The sequence below is a fragment of the Neoarius graeffei genome, chromosome 25, assembly GCF_027579695.1.
Source record: "Neoarius graeffei isolate fNeoGra1 chromosome 25, fNeoGra1.pri, whole genome shotgun sequence".
NCBI lineage: Eukaryota > Metazoa > Chordata > Actinopteri > Siluriformes > Ariidae > Neoarius > Neoarius graeffei.
The window spans coordinates 44,835,642-44,858,269 of NC_083593.1; the positions used below are offsets into that span (position 1 = coordinate 44,835,642).

Consider the following 22,628-nt stretch of genomic DNA (forward strand, 5'->3'; position numbering starts at 1 on the left):
ACACTGCTCTACTGTTACATTACAGGCATAAATTTACTTATTTACCTAAACTCGGTCCTTGATTGTTACAGCATTTAGTATCAATGATGTTCAATAAAAAGGACTTTTTTCCAAACTATCACATTACACTGACATTACTGTCCTGGCAAGAAGCGCGCTAGATTAAATACATATTTTGATAAAGGCTTGTGGTTGAAATCTTTGCTTCTGAGATGAATGTAAGCGGTTTTTATTCAAACCAAGTATTTTTACTTATCCACTGCAAAAAAATAAAATAAAATTACGGCTTAAAGGAGAACCGAATTCATTTTTAAATTTGCTGTATTTCTTAATTAACGTGTTATTCAGTCACGTCTTCGGTTTTAGTAACCTTATATCGTGACTCGTATTGGCAACTAATCGCAATTAAAGGGGTACCAAATATAATATATACAGTTGCTGATGTGACAAAGTAACGTATTCTTAAGTATTCTATCAAATTTATATACTAGAAAACAACGAAATATCTTGGTAATTGTAAATATAATACTTTATACGCTAAACCGCACAAGAGTCGCCATTTTTAAAAGACCGTGACGTCAGCGCTACCCACTGCACTAGCGGAACTCTCCGAAATAGAGGAGATAAGCGTGTAATCATGGCGTCGGGCGCATCAAGTGAAAGCGACAGCTCTGTCGAATCATACGAAGAGATCCCGCAAGACACACTGCAAGCAGGCTATGGCTTAGAAGGGTACCAGTTTGAACCTAGGAGAGGTACTCTCGACTCCGGTGATGAAATAAGAGAAGAAAGCTCGGATGACGGTGAGGATGAGACTGATGCTGACCATGGGCATGGCGAGCGTGGGGCAGAGCGTCTGCGTGCAGGTGACACGGCGTGGTGCTCGTGCGGAAAATGTAACGTGGAGTTGCTCACGAGTCCAGCAGAATTTATTTGCTGCAATGAGATAGGCGCCACCCGTGGACTTGCGAAATCGTCGCAAGAGGCAGAAACAGGTATTTCACACGTGCTATTCCCAACCTCAATGAGCCAACACAACTGGGCACATACATACGTCATGAGTGTTACGCAGAGAAAATGAACGTGCATTCTGATTGGACAAAATTAATATCATGGCGGGCTGTTCAAACTGCGGAAATAGTTTGCTCGAGCTACTTTCAAAACACTGTAACTTTCCAACCTTAGAACAAAAAACTTTTGTAAGTCTTGAATAAGGTTCGTTAATGTGTGTTTTATTGTTATATTTACTCTATATATTGCTCTCTGTTCCCCTTTAAATATTATACTTATCGGCCTATTCAATTTTTAGCCGTGTTGAATTTAGTTCGTTCGGTCCACGGCAGGCGTCGCTTATCCGCGCGATCTTCACGAGACTTGTGCGAGACTTCAAAACATGAAGTGCCAGCCAGGTGTCAGTGCCGCCATTTTGAAAACTGTTTTCCAAATGAAATATTGCACAAAAACGAGTTTAAATGACGATTACTGCCGACTTTTTACAAACTTTCCTGATTGCTATCAAAACAAACAAAACTTCCGGCTTGATTACATCAGCATTCGAAAGAGGGCGCGCGCGTCTTTTGACAACGTTGTAAAGGACACCCTGAGAAAGAAAGTCAAAACATACGCGTTAGTTTACAACGCGGCAACCAAGATCAAACAGTAAACAAAAACACGTGAGGACTTGTGCGTCTCGTGAACTTCGAAACATCACGAAATCATGGAAAACGGCGAGAAAAGTAATTTGTGAATCCAAACAAAATAAATCAGAAGAATTTACAAACCTTTCACGAAGTGACCACTGCAAATTCGAGCGTTCTTCAATTCTACTCCCTTTGACCGCAGTGAAAGGTTCAAGAGACACCTTTCTTCTTGTCTTTTCGTAAAATTCTTTGCTCGTTCACCTTTCATCACCTCACAGGAAACCCGGAAGAAACTTTTATCAGTTTCACGGTTTGTTTGATTCCAGCAGCCCAAAATAATGCAAGCATCGGGCACTTTAATGACTAGCGAGGCGCCCCAGCGATAGTAATGCTTCATGAACAGTGAGCTTAGCTGACCACCACTTCACATCTTGCATATCTAATGAGGCGGATGTGACGTCGGGTGCAACCCAACCTATAGGACAAACATTTCTGTTGCACCACTAAATAAATGCCCACGTACGAATTCATTAAATCAAGATTTAAGATTTACGTTGGTTGCATGTTTTACATAACAAAAACCTGCAATTTTAAGAAGGCGGGGTCGACTTTTGTATCCACGTGTCTTACCGACGATGAAAAATTAGAGCACCGCTCAAAGAATGCTAATGGAACAAAAGGAGTAGATGTTGTTTACCAATATAGTTATTCGACGATACATACAAAGTACATCATTGTGAGGTAAAAGAGGATGAAGCTTTCTCACCAAACACCTCTTGCAGGTTTGGTCTGGAACAAAGGATGATTATCTGAACCTGTATAACACACACACACACACACACACACACACACACACACACACACACACACACACAGATGAGATTCACTTCAAAATTCTGTTTTCATACAGAAATTGAAAGAGGTATACATGATACGAACATGCCAGAGCAAAACCGTTAAAGCTAGACTGCCTTTCAGATTTTTCAAGTGTAGGTCATAAAAAGAATTTTCCCCGACACCTAATTACTTTCCTTTAGTGGACCGAAAGCTACTGAATTCGAATCACAGACTTCCAATTTTATTAGTTTTTTTTAATAGAATAATTAATGAATTTAAAGCCACATGACCCTAAATTCTCCGCTATTTTTTCCTGCTTCATCATGACCCAATTCAAGATACTAGGTCATGCATCACGTGGTGGGCTTTCCCCGTTCACGCAAGGCATTGTGGGATACAAATTTGAAACAGGAGAGGAAAATGGAGGATGTGAGTGTGTGAATGAAACATGAAAGACCGACTACAGTAACGGAAAGCGAGAAGAAAAGACGTTATGTTATACACGAAGGAAAGGAAACGCAGGACCAAACTAATAAATATCGGCGCTAAGCGAGCACCTCGGTGTGATCAGCTGTTCGTTTAGCGACAGAATGATGGAACTGTCAGTGCACGCTCAAAGGTAAACCTGTAGATGGTAGTAATGCAACACTGTGGATGCCAGCTGCCGTAAAACCCAAAAGAAGAAGGAAAAGAAGAAGGTGGTAAACCTGCGCATGCGCACACGGACTTCCCCTGTCTGCTTGACTGCACGAAGTGAACGATTTCATGCACGTTATTTGCTCGGGAATCCCTTCAAATTAAATAACTTCCCAGCCACAGAATGGCCTGATTTTTTTTTTTTAGGTATTACAGACATAAACATATATCACAATGACCAAATTTCAGAGAGAACTAAATTTCACCAGATTTTATGAAATCGAAAGGCCATCTAAGCCAGTCAAAGTGGCCATTTAAAAGATGCTGATAAAACGATAGAATGATTCTACTGTTTAACACACAGTACAAGCTACACTGACTGCCATAATATATTAAAGTGCATATTCTGGACCAATTTCATTTTTTTTTTTTTTTTTATATGAAAGTATGTCCCTTTACACACTCATCCAGAAGGGTAATTTTGCACAAGGCCATTTGTCTACAGCAGAAAAAAATAAAATAACAAAACGCATCTGGAAAAATCCCAAGGGAGTCTGGAGCCAGATTCGTGACGTTATCTGTGGAAGCGCCAGCAGGCTGCGAGAGCTTTGCGTGGTTTCAGTGCACAGCCTGTGTACACCAAGCGCTCCCATTTCTCTCTCATTGTCCGGTCTTTTGGGAAACGATGAGTACTAATCCCATCAAGATTGGTGTTGCTACACCCTCCTACGATACATCTGTTAGCCATTTTAATAATTACACGATAACGTTGAAGAAATTTGCAGAAAACCACCAGGTCGTTTTCTCGTAAACAAACCGGCGCTGACGTAGGATTCAGAGGGAGGCGTCCCGCAGATGACGTCACGAAAATCAACGTTTCCTGGGAAATCCAAACGGCAAGTTTTTTCAGAGGCGGACCAATTCGCCTCAAACGTCTTGATTTCAACTGAATTTTTCTGGTATTGCGCAAGGGAAAAAATTGCAGAGAATGCAGAATGTTAAAGATATTTGACCAAAGTTTAATATAAAATAGGAGAATTACATTGATCTTGCTCCTGCCCTTTAAAGCCGTCATATGGACTTCATCTGACACTGTGGTAACGTGCTACATGTTAAAATTGCTATTGTTGCGATAGTAATTATGGATTCTCTGACGTGACACTATGCCAGTCACCGAAGAGAATCCATAATTACCGGTGCCCCTCATAGCATGGTATATTAGATTTTTACTCTATCCACATTCACTGGATATGAGCAATCGCGCACTCTGATTGGCTACTCTACTACTAGGCTATCAGCTCATATATCGTGAGTAGAGAAAAACAAAATGGCGGCGCATGTTGCTGAACCAACCGAGGACGAAATAAAAACTCTACTTGAAAACAAAACCCCAAAAATACAAAAAAAAAGGCAACAAAATATGGAATGAAAGTAGTTGATGGTAAAAGCATGTCTTTTTTTATTTTTCAAAAATTATTATTATCGCATTTTTCACAAATTGTTCCTGTCATTTCGCCGGTTTGTTTACATCCTAAGCGGAAAGGATTTTGTCGGACGTTTTGTGTAAAGTTTTTATTTATCGAATTTGCAAAACATAAAAATAAACATGCTCGGTTTCTCAAACTCTAGTGAACGTGAATAGAATAAAACAGTTATTCTACTCAATCTCGTCGTACATGGCTGACAGCCGGCTATCAGCTCATGTACGAATCGATTTTGTGGAATAACTTAAATATCCCTCATCAAAAATTCCAAACAAAGTGTCTCATTATCTGCTTTATCCTGTCCTACAGAGTTGCAGGCAAGCTGGAGCCTATCCCAGCTGACTACGGGCGAAAGGCGGGGTACACCCTGGACAAGTCGCCAGGTCATCACAGGGCTGACACATAGACACAGACAACCATTCACACTCACATTCACACCTACGGTCAATTTAGAGTCACCAGTTAACCTAACCTGCATGTCTTTGGACTGTGGGGGAAACCGGAGCACCCGGAGGAAACCCACGCGGACACGGGGAGAACATGCAAACTCCGCACAGAAAGGCCCTCGCTGGCCACGGGACTCGAACCCGGACCTTCTTGCTGTGAGGCGACAGCGCTAACCACTACACCACCGTGCCGCCCCAAACAAAGTGTTAACTACAAAGAATTAGAAATAAACCTGAAAAAATATTAGAGGTCTAATTCTGCCTCGCTAGGCATGATCATGATGTGTACTGTTGATCTACACACACACAAATGCTCACAGGGCCACAGCTGCGACTCGAGTCGGCCATAACGCTTGAAATTGTGACGTCAGTTCATGGTATATCCAGGATACACCATGACTGATTCACAGCATATCCAATTGATTTTTTTTATTTTTGATGTCGCAAGATACATTGCTTAATCAATGGTGGAACTACTTTGTCACATGATCCATCCTTGGCCAATCCCTGCACGGGAATTTTTTGATGAGGGATACAATAACAACTAGTACAGGGACTTATAGCGGATGCCGACTATTTTTGGAAACACGGCGACCTGTTGAGAGAAGCTGTTGATGGGAAACCTTTTTTATAGCTGCTACAATATAAGTGATAACATGAACTAACTTGTTTCATGGACATTCCACAACATTAACTGTAACTATAAATCAATTTAAAAATATAATGGGTCATTGTTTTATAAACACAAATTGCTAGTGTTAGGATATTGCCGTGGTATAAGTGGAATAAACCACTTGAAGACATGCTGCGTGTGTGCGACTGTGAGCTCATGTATGCAGAAGAGGGCAGATATACAGTAGCGCTTTCCTCCAAGGGTGTTATACTGTCCTGTGATGCAGCATGAGCAGCAGTTTGAAAAGATCCCGTTCTCTACTTTCACATTCCCATAATGCTTTGCGCCTGGGGGGGGGGGGGGGGGGGGGGTGTTTGGGTAACCAGGTTCTCTATTTGTTTACATATACCCCTTTCCCACCAAATCAGTTCCAGGGCTGGTTCGGGGCTGGTGCTGGTTCACAACTCGTTCAACTTGCGAGCCAGCTGAGAACCAGTTTGCTTTTCCATAGCTCGCGGTGCTAAGGGAAGACATGTCATCACGTCGCTGTATACGTCAGTTGCGTCGCTACGTTTGCATAAACCTTGGCGCGAATATCGAAGCAAAAACAACACGGAAGAAGCAGCAGCAGCAGCAGCAGCAACAACAATAATAATAAATGACTTCGCGTTTGTACAGCTGCTGCTTCTTGTCGCTTAAAAATGGCGATCTTTCGCGGTCTTGTTATTGTTGTTTGTCTTAACAACTCCACCCCCCCGCTGACGTAAGCGGTTCTTTCCTCTGGCCCAGCAGAGAGCTGGTGCTAGCCTGGAACCGTTTTTTCTGGCCCCAGAGCCAGTTCTTTGTCAGTGGAAACAGAAAACCCGGTTCCAAACTAAGCACTGGCCCCGAACCAGCCCTCAAACTGCTTTGGTGGAAAAGGGGCATAAATCAGATAACCTCAGTCATTTCTTCGAATTCACATGGGGAAAAACAACGACTTTTCCTGATTTAAAGTTTCATAGAATACCTAAAGAGGCTAAGCATCAAAAAGCGTGATTAGACAGAATTCGTTGTCAAAATTTTACACCGACAGACAACACGCGACTGCGTTCTGCACACTTCAGTGGTGGAGTAAAGTCTGATGGCCCAAGTCACGAAGTCAACAACCTGTCTGTCTTTGTGTTTCGTCATATAAAGTGCAAAAAACGAAAAACAAGAACAAGTCAAAGAACTGAAAAGGACGGACGACTTTATTGAAGGATCAACTCCCAAAACAAAGCACCAACGATGCAGTGTAAGCTAGCTTACATGTCCTTCCCCTTTTAGTGTTTATGGAAGGAGATCGAATGTAGTATTCGACCCTGTAGCAGTGCTGTAGTCGAGTCACTAAACCTCGAGTCCGAGTCCCCGGTGTTCAAGTCCGAGTCAAGTCCAAGTCATTAAAAAAAATTGAGTCGAGTCCACTATTGATCCAAGTCGAGTCCAACACTCCAACTGCACCATTTGACGGTGGCTGTTTTAGCACCATTAACATAAGCTTGTTCCTGAACATGATGTATGAACAGGTAAATGTGCTTCTCTCTGTCAGGGAGTGTGAAGTATTCTGTCAGAGACGGTTGGGAGACGGATGTAAGTGCAGAAGGTGTGTTTATTCATACAAGTGAAGACAAAAACAATCCAGAACGGCAGGCAAAATCATAAAACAGTGAAACGGGCAATAGGTCAAGTGAGGCACAAACAGGCGATCACAGACTCGGCAGAATCAAAGACAAGAAACAGGAAATCAGGGATCAGGAAACCAAACAAGGAAATAAGGCTCAGTAATGTGTCAGCAATGCGACTCAATACTTCGCAAAGTAAGTGTGCTTTCACAGTTTTTATATAGGCGCGCTGATTGCGCCTTAATCCTGTGCAGGTGTGAGATGTTTACGGCGCGCGCGAGAGTCCACTAGGCGCGCGTGCTGTCCGGAGCGCGCCCGAGAGTCTATCTGATGCACACGCCAAGGCGCGCAGGTGTGACACACTTGCACGAAATTAATGTAGATATAAATATCTTATGCCAAATTATTCTGGCATGTTACAAAAAAAAATAAAGAAAAAAATCCGAGTCCTCGTCTCCATTTTCCGAGTCCTAATGCAGGTAATGCACAAGTCCGAGTCAACAGTGCTCAAGTCTAAGTCAAGTCACGAGTCCTTAAAATTAGGCAACGAGTCGGACTCGAGTACTACAAGCCTGCCCTGTCGTCCTAACAGCTTCCTCTAACAGCCCAAAGATTGTCGTAATCTGGTAGCGTATGAGCTTGAGGAAAATCAGAGTGAAGGAAATCAAAATCTCATCTCATCTCATTATCTCTAGCTGCTTTATCCTGCTCTACAGGGTCGCAGGCAAGCTGGAGCCTATCCCAGCTGACTATGGGTGAAAGGCGGGGTACACCCTGGGCAAGTCGCCAGGTCATCACAGGGCTGACACATAGACACAGACAACCATTCACACTCACATTCACACCTACGGTCAATTTAGAGTCACCAGTTAACCTAACCTGCATGTCTTTGGACTGTGGGGGAAACCGGAGCACCCGGAGGAAACCCACGCGGACACGGGGAGAACATGCAGACTCCGCACAGAAAGACCCTCGCCGGCCATGGGGCTCGAACCCGGACCTTCTTGCTGTGAGGCGGCAGCACTAACCACTACACCACCGTGCCGCCCGGAAATCAAAATCAATGGAAAAAATAAATTTGACAATTTTGCTGTGTTTATAGTCCTTACTTGACTGAGTGAATTCCTTGCTCGTGTTCCCATGCACGAAGTGTTTTTGTATTTTCTTACAGCTTTCTTGTCGTAACCAGCACCCAGCAAAAACCATTTCACTGTGGATTCTTCAATGATCAGTGTCCATCTTTCTCAGCTCTTCTGCAGGTCAGTAATTGTTGGAAGACCCGCGTTGACACATGAAGAAGGCTGCTGACTCACTGTCCAAAGCGTTCGATACAATATTTACAAGTGCTTTTTTACCGATTGATTTCTCAAAGTCCACAGAAAAGGCTTTGCAGGTTTCTTTAAACTTTGGTGTCGTTAGTTTTGACACTTCTTTGAAGGTTTTAGGGAGATTTAAATTCGAAAGCTTAGGCTACGTTTACATTACGTCGAATCAGCGGATCATCAGATTAACGTTCTTAAAACGATTCGCGTTGACACTAAAACCGTTAGCCGTGCACACAGCAACACCAATACGCGGATACGCTCGGCTCCGCAGGCATCCTGCGCTCCAAATCACTCCGCCCTGAACAGCGAGTGCCCTCTGGAGGGTGTGCACTCCGGCTCTGCGCAGCTCACACAGCGCGCGAGTGAAGTGAACAAGCCACGATTCGGGACTGAGCCGCTGTGTGTGTGAGATCCCAGCGCAGATCACTTATTACTTGCAAGTGGAAGGATGGCAAGCCTAAAGACAATCATAACTACACAATGGGCAGTATTTGCATCAGTATTTGCAGTATTTTCATACTTTTATACTCTTTAATGAAAGGTGATACAAGGCGGAAGTCTGCGCCGTTTTTCAGCAGTCGTGTCACATGACCAACGCCAGCGAATCAGGAAGGTGGATGTCACAGTGACGTTGTCCAATGAGACGCCAGCTAGAGCTCAGCACAGCGTATTCGCGTATTCTCAATGTTTACACAGCACCGGAGCTGATACGATCTAGATTGAATACGTGGACGCTGGCGGATTCCCGTTTCCCCGCTTTTTCAGGGGGGTTAATGTAAACGGACAGTGCGTCCGCGAAGAAAACGAGACAGATACGGTCTAGTGTAAACGTAGCCTTACTGTCAGTGTGCGACGCCACATTTTAATAGTTTGTTTATATTTTGGTTACGCCCCCCAGGCACAAAGCATTATGTGTAACATGAAAGTAGTCAATTGGCTGGCTTCACACGTCTTGAAGGAAGCGCATGTTAATGTTTACCAGGATCTGGAGCATCCGGCTGTAGTGCAGGGAAATCATTATCGAAGAGGAAAGTGCTGTCATAATCAGGATTCACCTAAATGGAGTGATTTCAAAACAAACAAACAAACAAACAAACAAACAAAGATCAGTAAACATTATTTCGACTGGAGATGAACTTCAAGTTTAATGTAATAAGTTGCATGTGATCAAAAATATTTCACCCATACGTTTCAGGAAACTGTTAAATAACGTGCATGGGAGATGAAAGAAGAGTCAGGCGAGAACATCTATCCCATTAAAGGAACAGTCCACCGTACTTCCATAATGAAATATGCTCTTATCTGAATTGAGACGAGCTGCTCCGTACCTCTCCGAGCTTTGCGCGACCTCCCAGTCAGTCAGACGCAGTCAGACGCGCGGTCACTCCTGTTAGCAATGTAGCTAGGCTCAGCATGGCCAATGGTATTTTTTGGGGCTGTAGTTAGATGCGACCAAACTCTTCCGCGTTTTTCCTGTTTACATAGGTTTATATGACCAGTGATATGAAACAAGTTCAGTTACACAAATTGAAACGTAGCGATTTTCTATGCTATGGAAAGTCCGCACTATAATGACAGGCGTACTAACACCTTCTGCGCGCTTCGGCAGCGCATTGATATCTGAGCTCCGTATCAATGCGCTGTCGAAGCGCGCAGAAGGTGTTAGTACGCCTCTCATTATAGTGCGGACTTTCCATAGCATAGAAAATCGCTACGTTTCAATTTGTGTAACTGAACTTGTTTCATATCACTGGTCATATAAACCTATGTAAACAGGAAAAACGCGGAAGAGTTTGGTCGCATCTAACTACAGCCCCAAAAAATACCATTGGCCATGCTGAGCCTAGCTACATTGCTAACAGGAGTGACAGCGCGTCTGACTGCGTCTGACTGACTGGGAGGTCGCGCAAAGCTCGGAGAGGTACGGAGCAGCTCGTCTCAATTCAGATAAGAGCATATTTCATTATGGAAGTACAGTGGACTGTTCCTTCAAAAAAAAACCGTTGAAACGATTCATAGCTGTACAAGGATGAGGGAAGAGACTAAAGAAAGGAAAAGAGAAATCATTATTTTCTTGCTTAGAGGACTTCACTTTCCTCAGCAAGCTGGATTTTTTTTAACACTTCCATACGGGTTGTTTTACAATCAGGGTACAAAGTTTGTGTCACAGGGGTCCAAAATTCAAATTGATTCAAACTGGTTCTTGTACCAGTTTTTAAGTGAAGGACAAGTTAAAGAACAGATTTCAGGTAATTTTTTGACATATGTGTATGGTAGTTTTGTGTAATCTGCTATAAGATGGGAGAAACAAATGAAGTGATTCTCGGAGAGGACATTTTTTTTTTGACAATTCAGAATCCACTACTTCCATAGTGCTTTTAAATATAAGGCTGTAAGCTTTGTGTTAGTTGTCTCTAATATTTATGTCCCAATATCTTGACCACGTTTTAGGATGAAAATAATCATTTTAGATATGCCACACCTCTACGTGCGCTGTAAGACGGTCCCATCGGAGACACCAGAACAATAGAAGAAGTAGGACGCATGCGCATAAACCCCTTCTTCTACCCAGCGTGAAGCGCTCACAGGAACAAGCACACAACAACAACAAGAAGATGGCTGTGACTACGCAAGGAAATCGCACCTTCTGTGTGTACAAATTAGTTTTATTAGTGTGCATAGTTTTATACAACTTAATTTTCTTATTGTGTGTGAACATTTTGAAAAGAATTTTTATATAAATTTATATAACTTTTTATATTGTGTGTGAACATTTTGAAAAGCAGTCTTATCCAATAAAAAAAAGAAATTCAAGAAATGGTTCAGTTACTTGTTTTAGGGGTCGACCGATAATCGGTCTGGCCGATATATCGGGCCGATATTCTGCATTTTTAGGGTTATCGGTATCAGCCATAATTTCCACCAATATGCCGATAACATGCCTTTTTGCAGCCATTTCATTCCTAACGCAACTGTCACTGCACGTCCTTTCCTGCACTCGCCTCTTCAAGAATATGGTCCCGCCCACCACAACATCTGATTTGTTTGGCACAAGAGATATAACCAATCGACACGTGTAGCTAAACGCTGTGAACTGTTTCAAGGAGGCCGTACGGGCACTCGGGCAGAAGCGGCACAAGGGATACAGCCAATCAACACGCGTAGCTAAACGCTGTGAACTGTTTCAAGGCAGCCATATGGGCACTCGGGCAGAAGCAGATACCACTTCAAGGTAAGGACACGCTGCTTTTGCCGCAATAAGTCACAAACACACAAGCTGCAAAAGCACAACATCATTATATGTTTACATTCTTCATCTACTACTTGTTAAAATTGTCCATTTGCATCTGTGTAGCCAGGCAAACTTAGCTTATGGAAGGAAGCACTTGAATTAGCCTACAACCAACTAGTCTCGCTGAAACTACATGTAATGTTGTCCATAGTAAGCAGTCCCCAGCATAACGTAGGCTGCAGTCATTTTTAAATCCCCGTCTGGAAGCGTTGTGAATGTGTCAGTAGTTCTACTCGAACAGTAGAATGACAGCCATACAGAGAGGTGGTCAAGGGAAGACGAAATAAAACGTAGTGTTTGTGTTCTGTAGGCTAGCACAAGCCTACTGGCTATTTGTTATGGTGATGAGTAAACTTCATGACATGACTCGTGCTCAAAAAGCACATTGCACTTGGATATGTTAGGTAACTTTATAAAGTGCTATTTGAACATTTAAACAAGCCAGGTGTGATATGGTGCCAGCAGGCTGTGTAATACTGTAGGGAGTTTGTCAGGACGCTTGTTGTGGGCTCAGTAATTAATTGTGTCGTGGATGCACACTTGCTTGGATAAACGCTAATGAACGCAATACATCAATTAAACTCTTGACTTAAATGTTCTTATGCTACTTCACATTGCGCTGTAATGTACTCCACTAGCATTTATAATTCTTGCGCAAGTGATTCTCCTCGTTAGCGCTCCTGATTCGGAAAGCGATATACTCCTAAAGGAGCAGCCGCTCCTTTTAACCAGAGCTTTTAACACTCCGTTCTCACTTTCTCTATCCAGAATCCAGAGTGTATTTTCATTTATTTTCCACTGAAAATGGCGAGCTGTAATATAGTAGGGAGTGATTTATTTTTTTATTAGTGAATATTTATTTTATTATTATTTTATTTCTCATTTTATTCTAACTAATGTTTGACTTTATTGTACAAATGCTGCTGGCATCTCCCTGCACAAAATTTCATGTTCAATTTTACAATTAAACATACATTTCATGGATATGAAGGTCTGTGTCAGTGTGTGCTATGTTTAATTTCATGTGAATTATAATGTTTACATTTATCGGTTGCACATATCGGTTATCGGCATCCCAATTCCATAATAATCGGTATCGGCCCTGAAAAAAACATATCGGTCGATCCCTAACTTGTTTATTTAAAAGAAAAGCTGTATACAAAAGTGAATGCAATGCAGTGGTTCATATAAAACAGCGAGAGTGCTGCTTGTTCTAGTCATGTGGTTGTGACGTCATCGTAAACAAGTCCGTTCTACTCATCCAGACGACTTTGCAATGGCGCCGTTGCCAGATTTTTCCACTCTGGGACCCGTTCTCAAAAAATATCGTTGTGGGGCACCCAAAACACCGGTGCCGTGTGGACGCCAGGACGAAACGATAAATTTTATCAGATTCACCTGAATCCGTTGCCGTGTGGACAGGGCCTATGTTTCCAATGATATGGAACCAAATATTTGTTTTATGGTATAAAGAATGATTTAAGTGCATCCCTTTTGGAGCTACCTGTGGTCAAAAAAAACACTTTTTCTAAATTACACAAGTAATTTTGCTAAATATGACATATATTGCCATACATTCACCAAAAATAATGTTATCACCAATTTTTTTTTGCATGGTAAATAGAGCTATCACAGGGCTACAATAAACAACCAAGTTTATTTAGTCAAGCCTTTTGATATTGAAGATCTCATCTCATTATCTGTAGCCGCTTTATCCTTCTACAGGGTCGCAGGCAAGCTGGAGCCTATCCCAGCTGACTACGGGCGAAAGGCGGGGTACACCCTGGACAAGTCGCCAGGTCATCACAGGGCTGACACAGACACAGACAACCATTCACACTCACATTCACACCTACGGTCAATTTAGAGTCACCAGTTAACCTAACCTGCATGTCTTTGGACTGTGGGGGAAACCGGAGCACCCGGAGGAAACCCACGCGGACACGGGGAGAGCATGCAAACTCCACACAGAAAGGCCCTCGCCGGCCACGGGGCTCGAACCTGGACCTTCTTGCTGTGAGGCGACAGTGCTAACCACTACACCACCGTGCCACCGATATTGAAGATAATAAGTGTTAAATGTGATTTTTAGCTTGCGTACCCTGATTGTAAAACAACCCATAAAAGTACCCACAATGCTCAGGGCTAAACATTCGGCTTCCTAAGAATAGACCAAAAACTGCTCAAGTAGTAAAAGTTTGTACAAATTGACACAGATACAGAAGACAGTGAAGAGAAAAAGCTGAATCTGGATATAATAATAATAATAATAATAATAATAGGCATTTCTAGCACTCTCTAAATGTCTAAAGTCACCCAGTGTGTCGTGGTGGGATGTAACCATGACAACAAGGGTCATTCGTTTAGTTTAGTTAAAGTCAAGTCTGTATTTACACTTCACAAACACTGCTGCAGTTCAGCTAATCAATTTCATTCTGTACAATGTCATTATTTATTGGCTACAGCGCATGAGAATGTGACAAGAACAGAATAACGTTACATCCTCCGAGACATAACTTCGATATGTTTTCAACTGCTGGAAGTACACTTATTACAAGCAAGATAACAAGAATATTGCTTGTACTAATATGTCAAAACATAATAAACTTGGCAGAGTAAAGCAGTGTTTCTCAACCAGAGCTCTGCTGACCCCTTGTGGTCCTTGGCATAATTACAGGCGATCCATACAAGTGATACTTTTTTTATTTTTTACATTACATTACATTTTATTCTATCCACATTCACTGGATATGAGCAATCGCGTGCTCTGATTGGCTACTCTACTACTAGGATATTAGCTCATATACCGTGAGTAGAGAAAAACAAAATGGCGGCACGCATCAAGTCAGATATATCACTTTATCAAGTATTTAAAAGAAACGGAAATAGCCAAAAGAAGAGTCCCCCCTCCAATATCTCCTGTTCCACACTCCAGCCCAGTTGATTGTGCCAAATCTCCAAAAATCCTAAAGACGAAAAAGAAAATGGCGGCGCGTGTTACTGAACCAACCGAAGATGAAATAAAAACTCGACTCGGAAATAAAACCCTCAAAAATACAAAAAAAAGCAATAAAATATGGAATGAAAGTATTTAATGGTAAGAACGTATTTTTTTTTATTTTTCAAGAATTATTATTATTATCGCATTTTTCACAAACTGCTCCTGTCATTTCACCGGTTTGTTTACATTCTAAGCGGAAATGATTTTGTCGGATGTTTTGTTTAAAATTTGTATTTCTCAAGTTTGCTAAAAATAAAAATGTTTTCAAAATCCAGTGAATGTGGATAGAATAAAACAGTTATTCCACTCAATCTTGTCGTACATGGCTTATAGCCAACTCAGTGCTATGTGCCTTGTCGGCTATCAGCTCATGTACGACTCAATTTCGTGGAAAACAGGCATTTAGCAGACGCTCTTATCCACAGATGCGTACTACACACCCAGAGCAGCCTGGGGAACAGTTGGGGATTAGGCACCTTGCTCAAGGGCACTCCATCACCGGTTCAGGGAATTCAACCAGTAACCTTTTGGTCCCAAAGCCGCTTCTCTAAACTTTAGGCTATGGCTTCCCTGATTTAAAATTATACTTTAAATGCATTTTTAGTCTTCTCATCTCATTATCTCTAGCCGCTTTATCCTGTTCTACAGGGTCGCAGGCAAGCTGGAGCCTATCCCAGCTGACTACGGGCGAAAGGCGGGGTACACCCTGGACAAGTCACCAGGTCATCACAGGGCCGACACATAGACACAGACAACCATTCACACTCACATTCACACCTACGGTCAATTTAGAGTCACCAGTTAACCTAACCTGCATGTCTTTGGACTGTGGGGGAAACCGGAGCACCTGGAGGAAACCCACGCGGACACGAGGAGAACATGCAAACTCCACACAGAAAGGCCCTCGCCGGCCACTGGGCTCGAACCCGGACCTTCTTGAAGTGAGGCGACAGCGCTAACCACTACACCACCGTGCCGCCCATTTTTAGTCTTATTCAATTTAATCATTTCATTTAAACCTAAAATAGGTCCTTTTAGAAACTTTTTAAAAAATATATTTCTTGAAATTCTCTTTACATCCTGACAGCGGTGAATAAATTAAATGCTCTGACAATAAAAAGAAAAAAAAATCTGTTATCTGTGGCAGTCGCACGGCTGTAAAAAGTCCGTCCAATCATTTAATTTGGTCCAAATAGAAATGATTGGATGGCCTACCTGCCTGTCCACCTACATACCTGTCAACCTGCGTGCACTCTGCCATTATGTTCAATGTAATTACAAGCCCGATTCCAAAAAAATTGGGACAAAGTACAAATTGTAAATAAAAACTGAATGCAATAATTAAAAACTGATATTGTATTCACAATAGAACATAGACAACATATCAAATGTCGAAAGTGAGACATTTTGAAATTTCATGCCAAAATATTGGCTCATTTGAAATTTCATGACAGCAACACATCTCAAAAAAGTTGGGACAGGGGCAATAAGAGGCTGGAAAAGTTAAAGGTACAAAAAAGGAACAGCTGGAGGACCAAATTGCAAATCATTAGGTCAATTGGCAATAGGTCATTAACATGACTGGGTATAAAAAGAGCATCTTGGAGTGGCAGCGGCTCTCAGAAGTAAAGATGGGAAGAGGATCACCAATCCCCCTAATTCTGCACCGACAAATAGTGGAGCAATATCAGAAAGGAGTTCGACAGTGTAAAATTGCAAAGAGTTTGAACATATCATCATCTACAGTGCATAATATCATCAAAAGATTCAGAGAATCTGGAAGAATCTCTGTGCGTAAGGGTCAAGGCCGGAAAACCATACTGGGTGCCCGTGATCTTCGGGCCCTTAGACGGCACTGCATCACATACAGGCATGCTTCTGTATTGGAAATCACAAAATGGGCTCAGCAATATTTCCAGAGAACATTATCTGTGAACACAATTCACCGTGCCATCCGCCGTTGCCAGCTAAAACTCTATAGTTCAAAGAAGAAGCCGTATCTAAACATGATCCAGAAGCGCAGACGTCTTCTCTGGGCCAAGGCTCATTTAAAATGGACTGTGACAAAGTGGAAAACTGTTCTGTGGTCAGATGAATCAAAATGTGAAGTTCTTAATGGAAATCAGGGACGCCGTGTCATTCGGACTAAAGAGGAGAAGGACGACCCAAGTTGTTATCAGCGCTCAGTTCAGAAGCCTGCATCTCTGATGGTATGGGGTTGCATTAGTGCGTGTGGCATGGGCAGCTTACACATCTGGAAAGACACCATCAATGCTGAAAGGTATATCCAGGTTCTAGAGCAACATATGCTCCCATCCAGACGACGTCTCTTTCAGGGAAGACCTTGCATTTTCCAACATGACAATGCCAAACCACATACTGCATCAATTACAGCATCATGGCTGCGTAGAAGAAGGGTCCGGGTACTGAACTGGCCAGCCTGCAGTCCAGATCTTTCACCCATAGAAAACATTTGGCGCATCATAAAACGGAAGATACGACAAAAAAGACCTAAGACAGTTGAGCAACTAGAATCCTACATTAGACAAGAATGGGTTAACATTCCTATCCCTAAACTTGAGCAACTTGTCTCCTCAGTCCCCAGACGTTTACAGACTGTTGTAAAGAGAAAAGGGGATGTCTCACAGTGGGAAACATGGCCTTGTCCCAACTTTTTTGAGATGTGTTGTTGTCATGAAATTTAAAATCACCTAATTTTTCTCTTTAAATGATACATTTTCTCAGTTTAAACATTTGATATGTCATCTATGCTCTATTCTGAATAAAATATGGAATTTTGAAACTTTCACATTCCGTTTTTATTTACAATTTGTACTTTGTCCCAACTTTTTTGGAATCGGAGTTGTATTTATAGGCTATAATTACGCATTCATTACATGACACATTAGAGAATCTAGGCAGACAATATTGCAGATATACGTACTGCTAAAGCTAGTGAGCTTGTCGACACCTGTGAGTACTAACAACAGCCATGTTTGTTGTTTGCATTCATTACGATAACGTTGTGTTTTCTGACATGTGAATGAGACACGAGGTAGTTGGCTCTGACAATGAGGGGCTATGTTTCTCCCCCCAGTACTCTCTCATGGACTTGTACGTCAACAGTAGTCAGGCAGTGCGCGTTCATGTGTTTTGGAGGAGTGGCTTTGGAGGGAGGGGGTGGGATTTTTTTTGTCTCACCTCCCCATTGGCTCTGGTGCTTCTGGGACAGAGAGGATTGTTGGGGTCATGACGAGGGACGTTGTCCTCCGGCACCTTCTCCACCTGCCCTTTCCATGGCCGTTTCATCCGATGGGCAGAAACCAGAACCCAGGAATCACGCAGTGGGTTGTACCTCAGATGCTGGTGCTCTGAGAAAACAAGTCATAAAAGCTTGTGAAACTGGAAATAGAGTAACAACCTGTAAGAGCTGGCCATGATGATAGGCTAAAATACATTACATCATAAAGTTTTATTGATGACGAGTTAGGCAAAATGATTACACACACACACACACACACACAAATACAAAACACGGTCATCAGAAAAGTTGGAACCCTTTTGCTCAAACCAGAAAACACTAAAGTTAAGACTCTGTCATCTGTCATTCTGCGTAATTTGTACTTTCATTCAGCAATGTGTGCTTCATACATCTACATTCTGGGACATTTTGGTGGGGAAAGAAGACGATACGAGTAAATAATCCATGTCATTCAACTTTATTACACACAAAACTGCATTTCACATGCGTCTTCTCAATTGAGGCTCATGATGTCTTAAATACAACCCCGATTCCAAAAAAGTTGGGACAAAGTACAAATTGTAAATAAAAACAGAATGCAATAATTTACAAATCTCAAAAGCTGATATTGTATTCACAATAGAACATAGACAACATATCAAATGTCGAAAGTGAGACATTTTGAAATTTCATGACAGCAACACATTTCAAAAAAGTTGGGACAGGGGCAATAAGAGGCTGGAAAAGTTAAAGGTACAAAAAAGGAATAGCTGGAGGACCAAATTGCAACTCATTAGGTCAATTAGCAATAGGTCATTAACATGACTGGGTATAAAAAGAGCATCTTGGAGTGGCAGCGGCTCTCAGAAGTAAAGATAGGAAGAGGATCACCAATCCCCCTAATTCTGCGCCGACAAATAGTGGAGCAATATCAGAAAGGTGTTCGACAGTGTAAAATTGCAAAGAGTTTGAACATATAATCATATACAGTGCATAATATCATCAAAAGATTCAGAGAATCTGCATTCCGTTTTTATTTACAATTTGTACTTTGTCCCAACTTTTTTGGAATCGGGGTTGTACAAGTTTAAATACAGACCAAATCTATGGGATGTTTCACTCATGTATCATCACTTGACTGGCTGAGTCAATCTACAGGAGCACCTAAAGGGCACTTCTTCTCATTTTCTTGCATGGAGAGGAACCGAAAAATGCACTGCATCTTGTTTTCTCTCCAGGAAGGAGAGTCATGAGGGAAATTCATCATGTTTCCTGATACATATGGCAGGCTAGGTACTGTCATTACCGCCGCCAACCTTTTTGGAGGAGGTTATGTTTTGACCTCTGTTTATTTGTTTGCTTGACTTTTCCCAATGTAACTCAACAAGTAGTGAACAGATTTTAATGAAATTTGGTGGAAAGGTGGGCCATGGGGGAAGGAACAACTGATTACATTTTGATGCAAATCTGGATATGTATGTGGATCCAAGCTCCAGATATGTATGTGGATCCAAGATTTTTTTGTTTGTTTGTCTGTTCCCAACGTAACTCAAAAAGTAGTGAATGGATTTTGACGAAATTTGGTGTACAACTTTAGTATTACCCTAGGTTCAAGTGATTTGACTTTGATGTTGGTTATCTATGGCTTGGTGGAGGTATGAACTCTACCGAATGCCTTTCTAGTTTCAAAAGTTTTTGGTGAAAAGCAAGAGGTGCAAAAGGACCATGAGGAAGACGGGCAATTACTGGTTTATTTGGATTATTGGTTGTATAATAGTGAGAATATCATCACTTAAAATCCAGATTTAGTCCAAATGCAGAAATGCATCCAGGTGACTTGTCACAAGATGAGATGTCAACAGTGTGTGTGTGTGTGTGTGTTACCAAATTTACCATTTTAAGAATGCTTGTGTGCTGCTATCAATAATGACAATTAAAGGAAGAATAATGGCTATCCATGCAAACTGCACAGGTGTGAACAGAATGAGAAAAACAAACAAAAACAATAACATGAAGCACGTGATTATAATAATTACCTTTGGGATCAAACTGAATTTTGCTTGCAGTCTCCGTGGTGTCCATGGCAACCTACCGTATAGCCTATAAAACGAGCTAAAACACAGTCATGAACCCACTGTTTGTAAACATAAACAGTAATGTTATTATCCGGGATCATTCAAACATCAGCAGGTAGAAGTCAATATTTTTTCCGAAAACACGAGTAACCGCTTTTCCGTTGAATTTGCGCAATACTAAGAATAATTTCCAGAGTATTTTACTTAAATAATACTAGATTAAATAATATCTATAAGACATTTATTCTATAGTATGTTCCTGTTCTTTTTTTATAATTTAATCCATTGCTTAATTTGCACAGAATAAATAAAAATAAATATATTTATTTTTTTTTATAAAATGCGCATTCAAGCGCCGTATTGATGTTCAGAATTGCACCGTTGCGTCCTTCCTTGTACAGATCTTTCAATTCATTGGATGAGAGCTCTTTAAGCTGATTCCTGATTGGTCGAAATTACTGAGCTCTATGTAAAAACTGGAGCGCTCATAGCCCATTCCTCGCTCTAGAGACGAGTGAAGCCTTCTGGCCGCCATATTACCACTCCCATCGCGTGGGATCCGATCAAATTTGCCCCAAGAAAAGTATCTCCTGACTTTGTCCCCCTTTCATTACCTTTTCTTATTTTCTCAACTTTACCCACATTCCTTATATATCTTTATAACGCTCCCCTTCACTGTTAGTTTTTTTTCCTTTTCCAGTTGTGTCTGATCATTTTTTTTTTCGAATGGCTCTTTTTGATCTCATTATCTGTAGCCGCTTTATCCTGTTCTACAGGGTCGCAGGCGAGCTGGAGCCTATCCCAGCTGACTACGGGCGAAAGGCGGGGTACACCCTGGACAAGTCGCCAGGTCATCACAGGGCTGACACATAGACACAGACCACCATTCACACTCACATTCACACCTACGGTCAATTTAGAGTGTGGCATATTCTGTGATCCAAATTGCCGCATTACGAATCCTCGTTTCAGCCAGCATAATATCAACATAGTTAATGCAGTGCCAAGTTCTCATCTCATCTCATTATCTCTAGCCACTTTATCCTGTTCTACAGGGTCGCAGGCAAGCTGGAGCCTATCCCAGCTGACTACGGGCGAAAGGCGGGGTACACCCTGGACAAGTCGGCAGGTCATCACAGGGCTGACACATAGACACAGACAACCATTCACACTCACATTCACACCTACGGTCAATTTAGAGTGTGGCATATTCTGTGATCCAAATTGCCGCATTACGAATCCTCGTTTCAGCCAGCATAATATCAACATAGTTAATACAGTGCCAAGTTTTCCTTGTTAAATGTATACTTACATGCTACTTGGTTAATTAATTGCAGCTGATTGAACCAAATGATAAGACATAACTTGGTTTAAAATTTGGTCTCCCAGTCAAGCTGGTTTGGCATTGACTAGGAGACCAAATCTGGCCACCATTTGGTCTCCCAGTAACTATGTTAAAAAATGCTCTGGTTCGAGCTCAGCAGCCAATGAGGGCCTTTCTGTGTGGAGTTTGCATGTTCTCCCTGTGTCTGCATGGGTTTCCTCCGGGTATGCCGGTTTCCCCCACAGTCCAAATTGTCTCTATGTGTCAGCCCTGTGAGGATATGGTGACTTGTCCAAGGTGTACCCCGCCTCTCACCCGTAGTCAGCTGGGATAGGCTGTGACCCTGCATAGGATTTTTATATATATGTATAGGGGCGGTGTAGTGGTTAGCACTGTTGCCTCACAGCAAGAAGGTCCTGGGTTCAAGCCCAGTGGCCGACAGAGGCCTTTCTGTGCGGAGTTTGCATGTTGTCCGCTTGGTTTTCCTCCGGGTGCTCCGGTTTCCCCCACAGTCCAAAGACATACAGGTTAGGTTAACTGGTGACTCTAAACTGACCGTAGGTGTGAATGTGAGTGTGAATGGTTGTTTGTCTCTGTGTCAGCCCTGTGATGATATGGTGACTTGTCCAAGGTGTACCCCGCCTCTCACCCATAATCAGCTGGGATAGGCTGTGACCCTGCCTAGGATTTATTTTTATAGTCGCGGCACAGTGATGTAGTGGTTAGCACTGTTGCCTCACACCTGGGTTCGAGCCCAGTGGCCGACAAGGGCCTTTCTGTGTGGAGTTTGCATGTTCTCCCCGTGTCCGCATGGGTTTCCGCTACAGTCCAAAGACATGCAGGTGGCTCTAAATTGACCGTAGGTGTTTATGTGAGTGTGAATGGTTGTCTGTGTCGGCCCTGTGATGACTTGTCCAGGGTGTACCCCGCCTCTCACCCGTAGTCAGCTGGGATAGGCTCCAGCTTGCCTGCGACCCTGTAGAACAGGATAAGCGGCTACAGATAATGGGTGGATGGAAATATATATATATATATATATATATATATATATATATATATATATAAAATCTC

At 42.1% G+C, this 22,628-nt stretch overlaps 1 protein-coding gene across 4 annotated transcripts in view; it reads right to left on the reverse strand.

The window, feature by feature from the left end:
* galt (galactose-1-phosphate uridylyltransferase) overlaps positions 1-20,374 on the reverse strand; it is a 324,066-nt gene extending 303,692 nt beyond the window's left edge. For all 4 annotated transcript variants that reach the window (XM_060908973.1, XM_060908974.1, XM_060908975.1 and 1 more), the window contains exons 1-4: positions 20,195-20,374; positions 18,119-18,288; positions 9,604-9,679; positions 2,407-2,455 (exon numbers count right to left, since the gene is read on the reverse strand). In XM_060908973.1, coding sequence (XP_060764956.1) covers positions 2,407-2,455; positions 9,604-9,679; positions 18,119-18,288; positions 20,195-20,240 — 341 coding nt within the window. In that variant the 5' untranslated portion in view covers positions 20,241-20,374. The remainder of the gene's footprint in view (positions 1-2,406; positions 2,456-9,603; positions 9,680-18,118; positions 18,289-20,194) is intronic.
* Between the last annotated feature and the right edge of the window lie 2,254 nt (positions 20,375-22,628).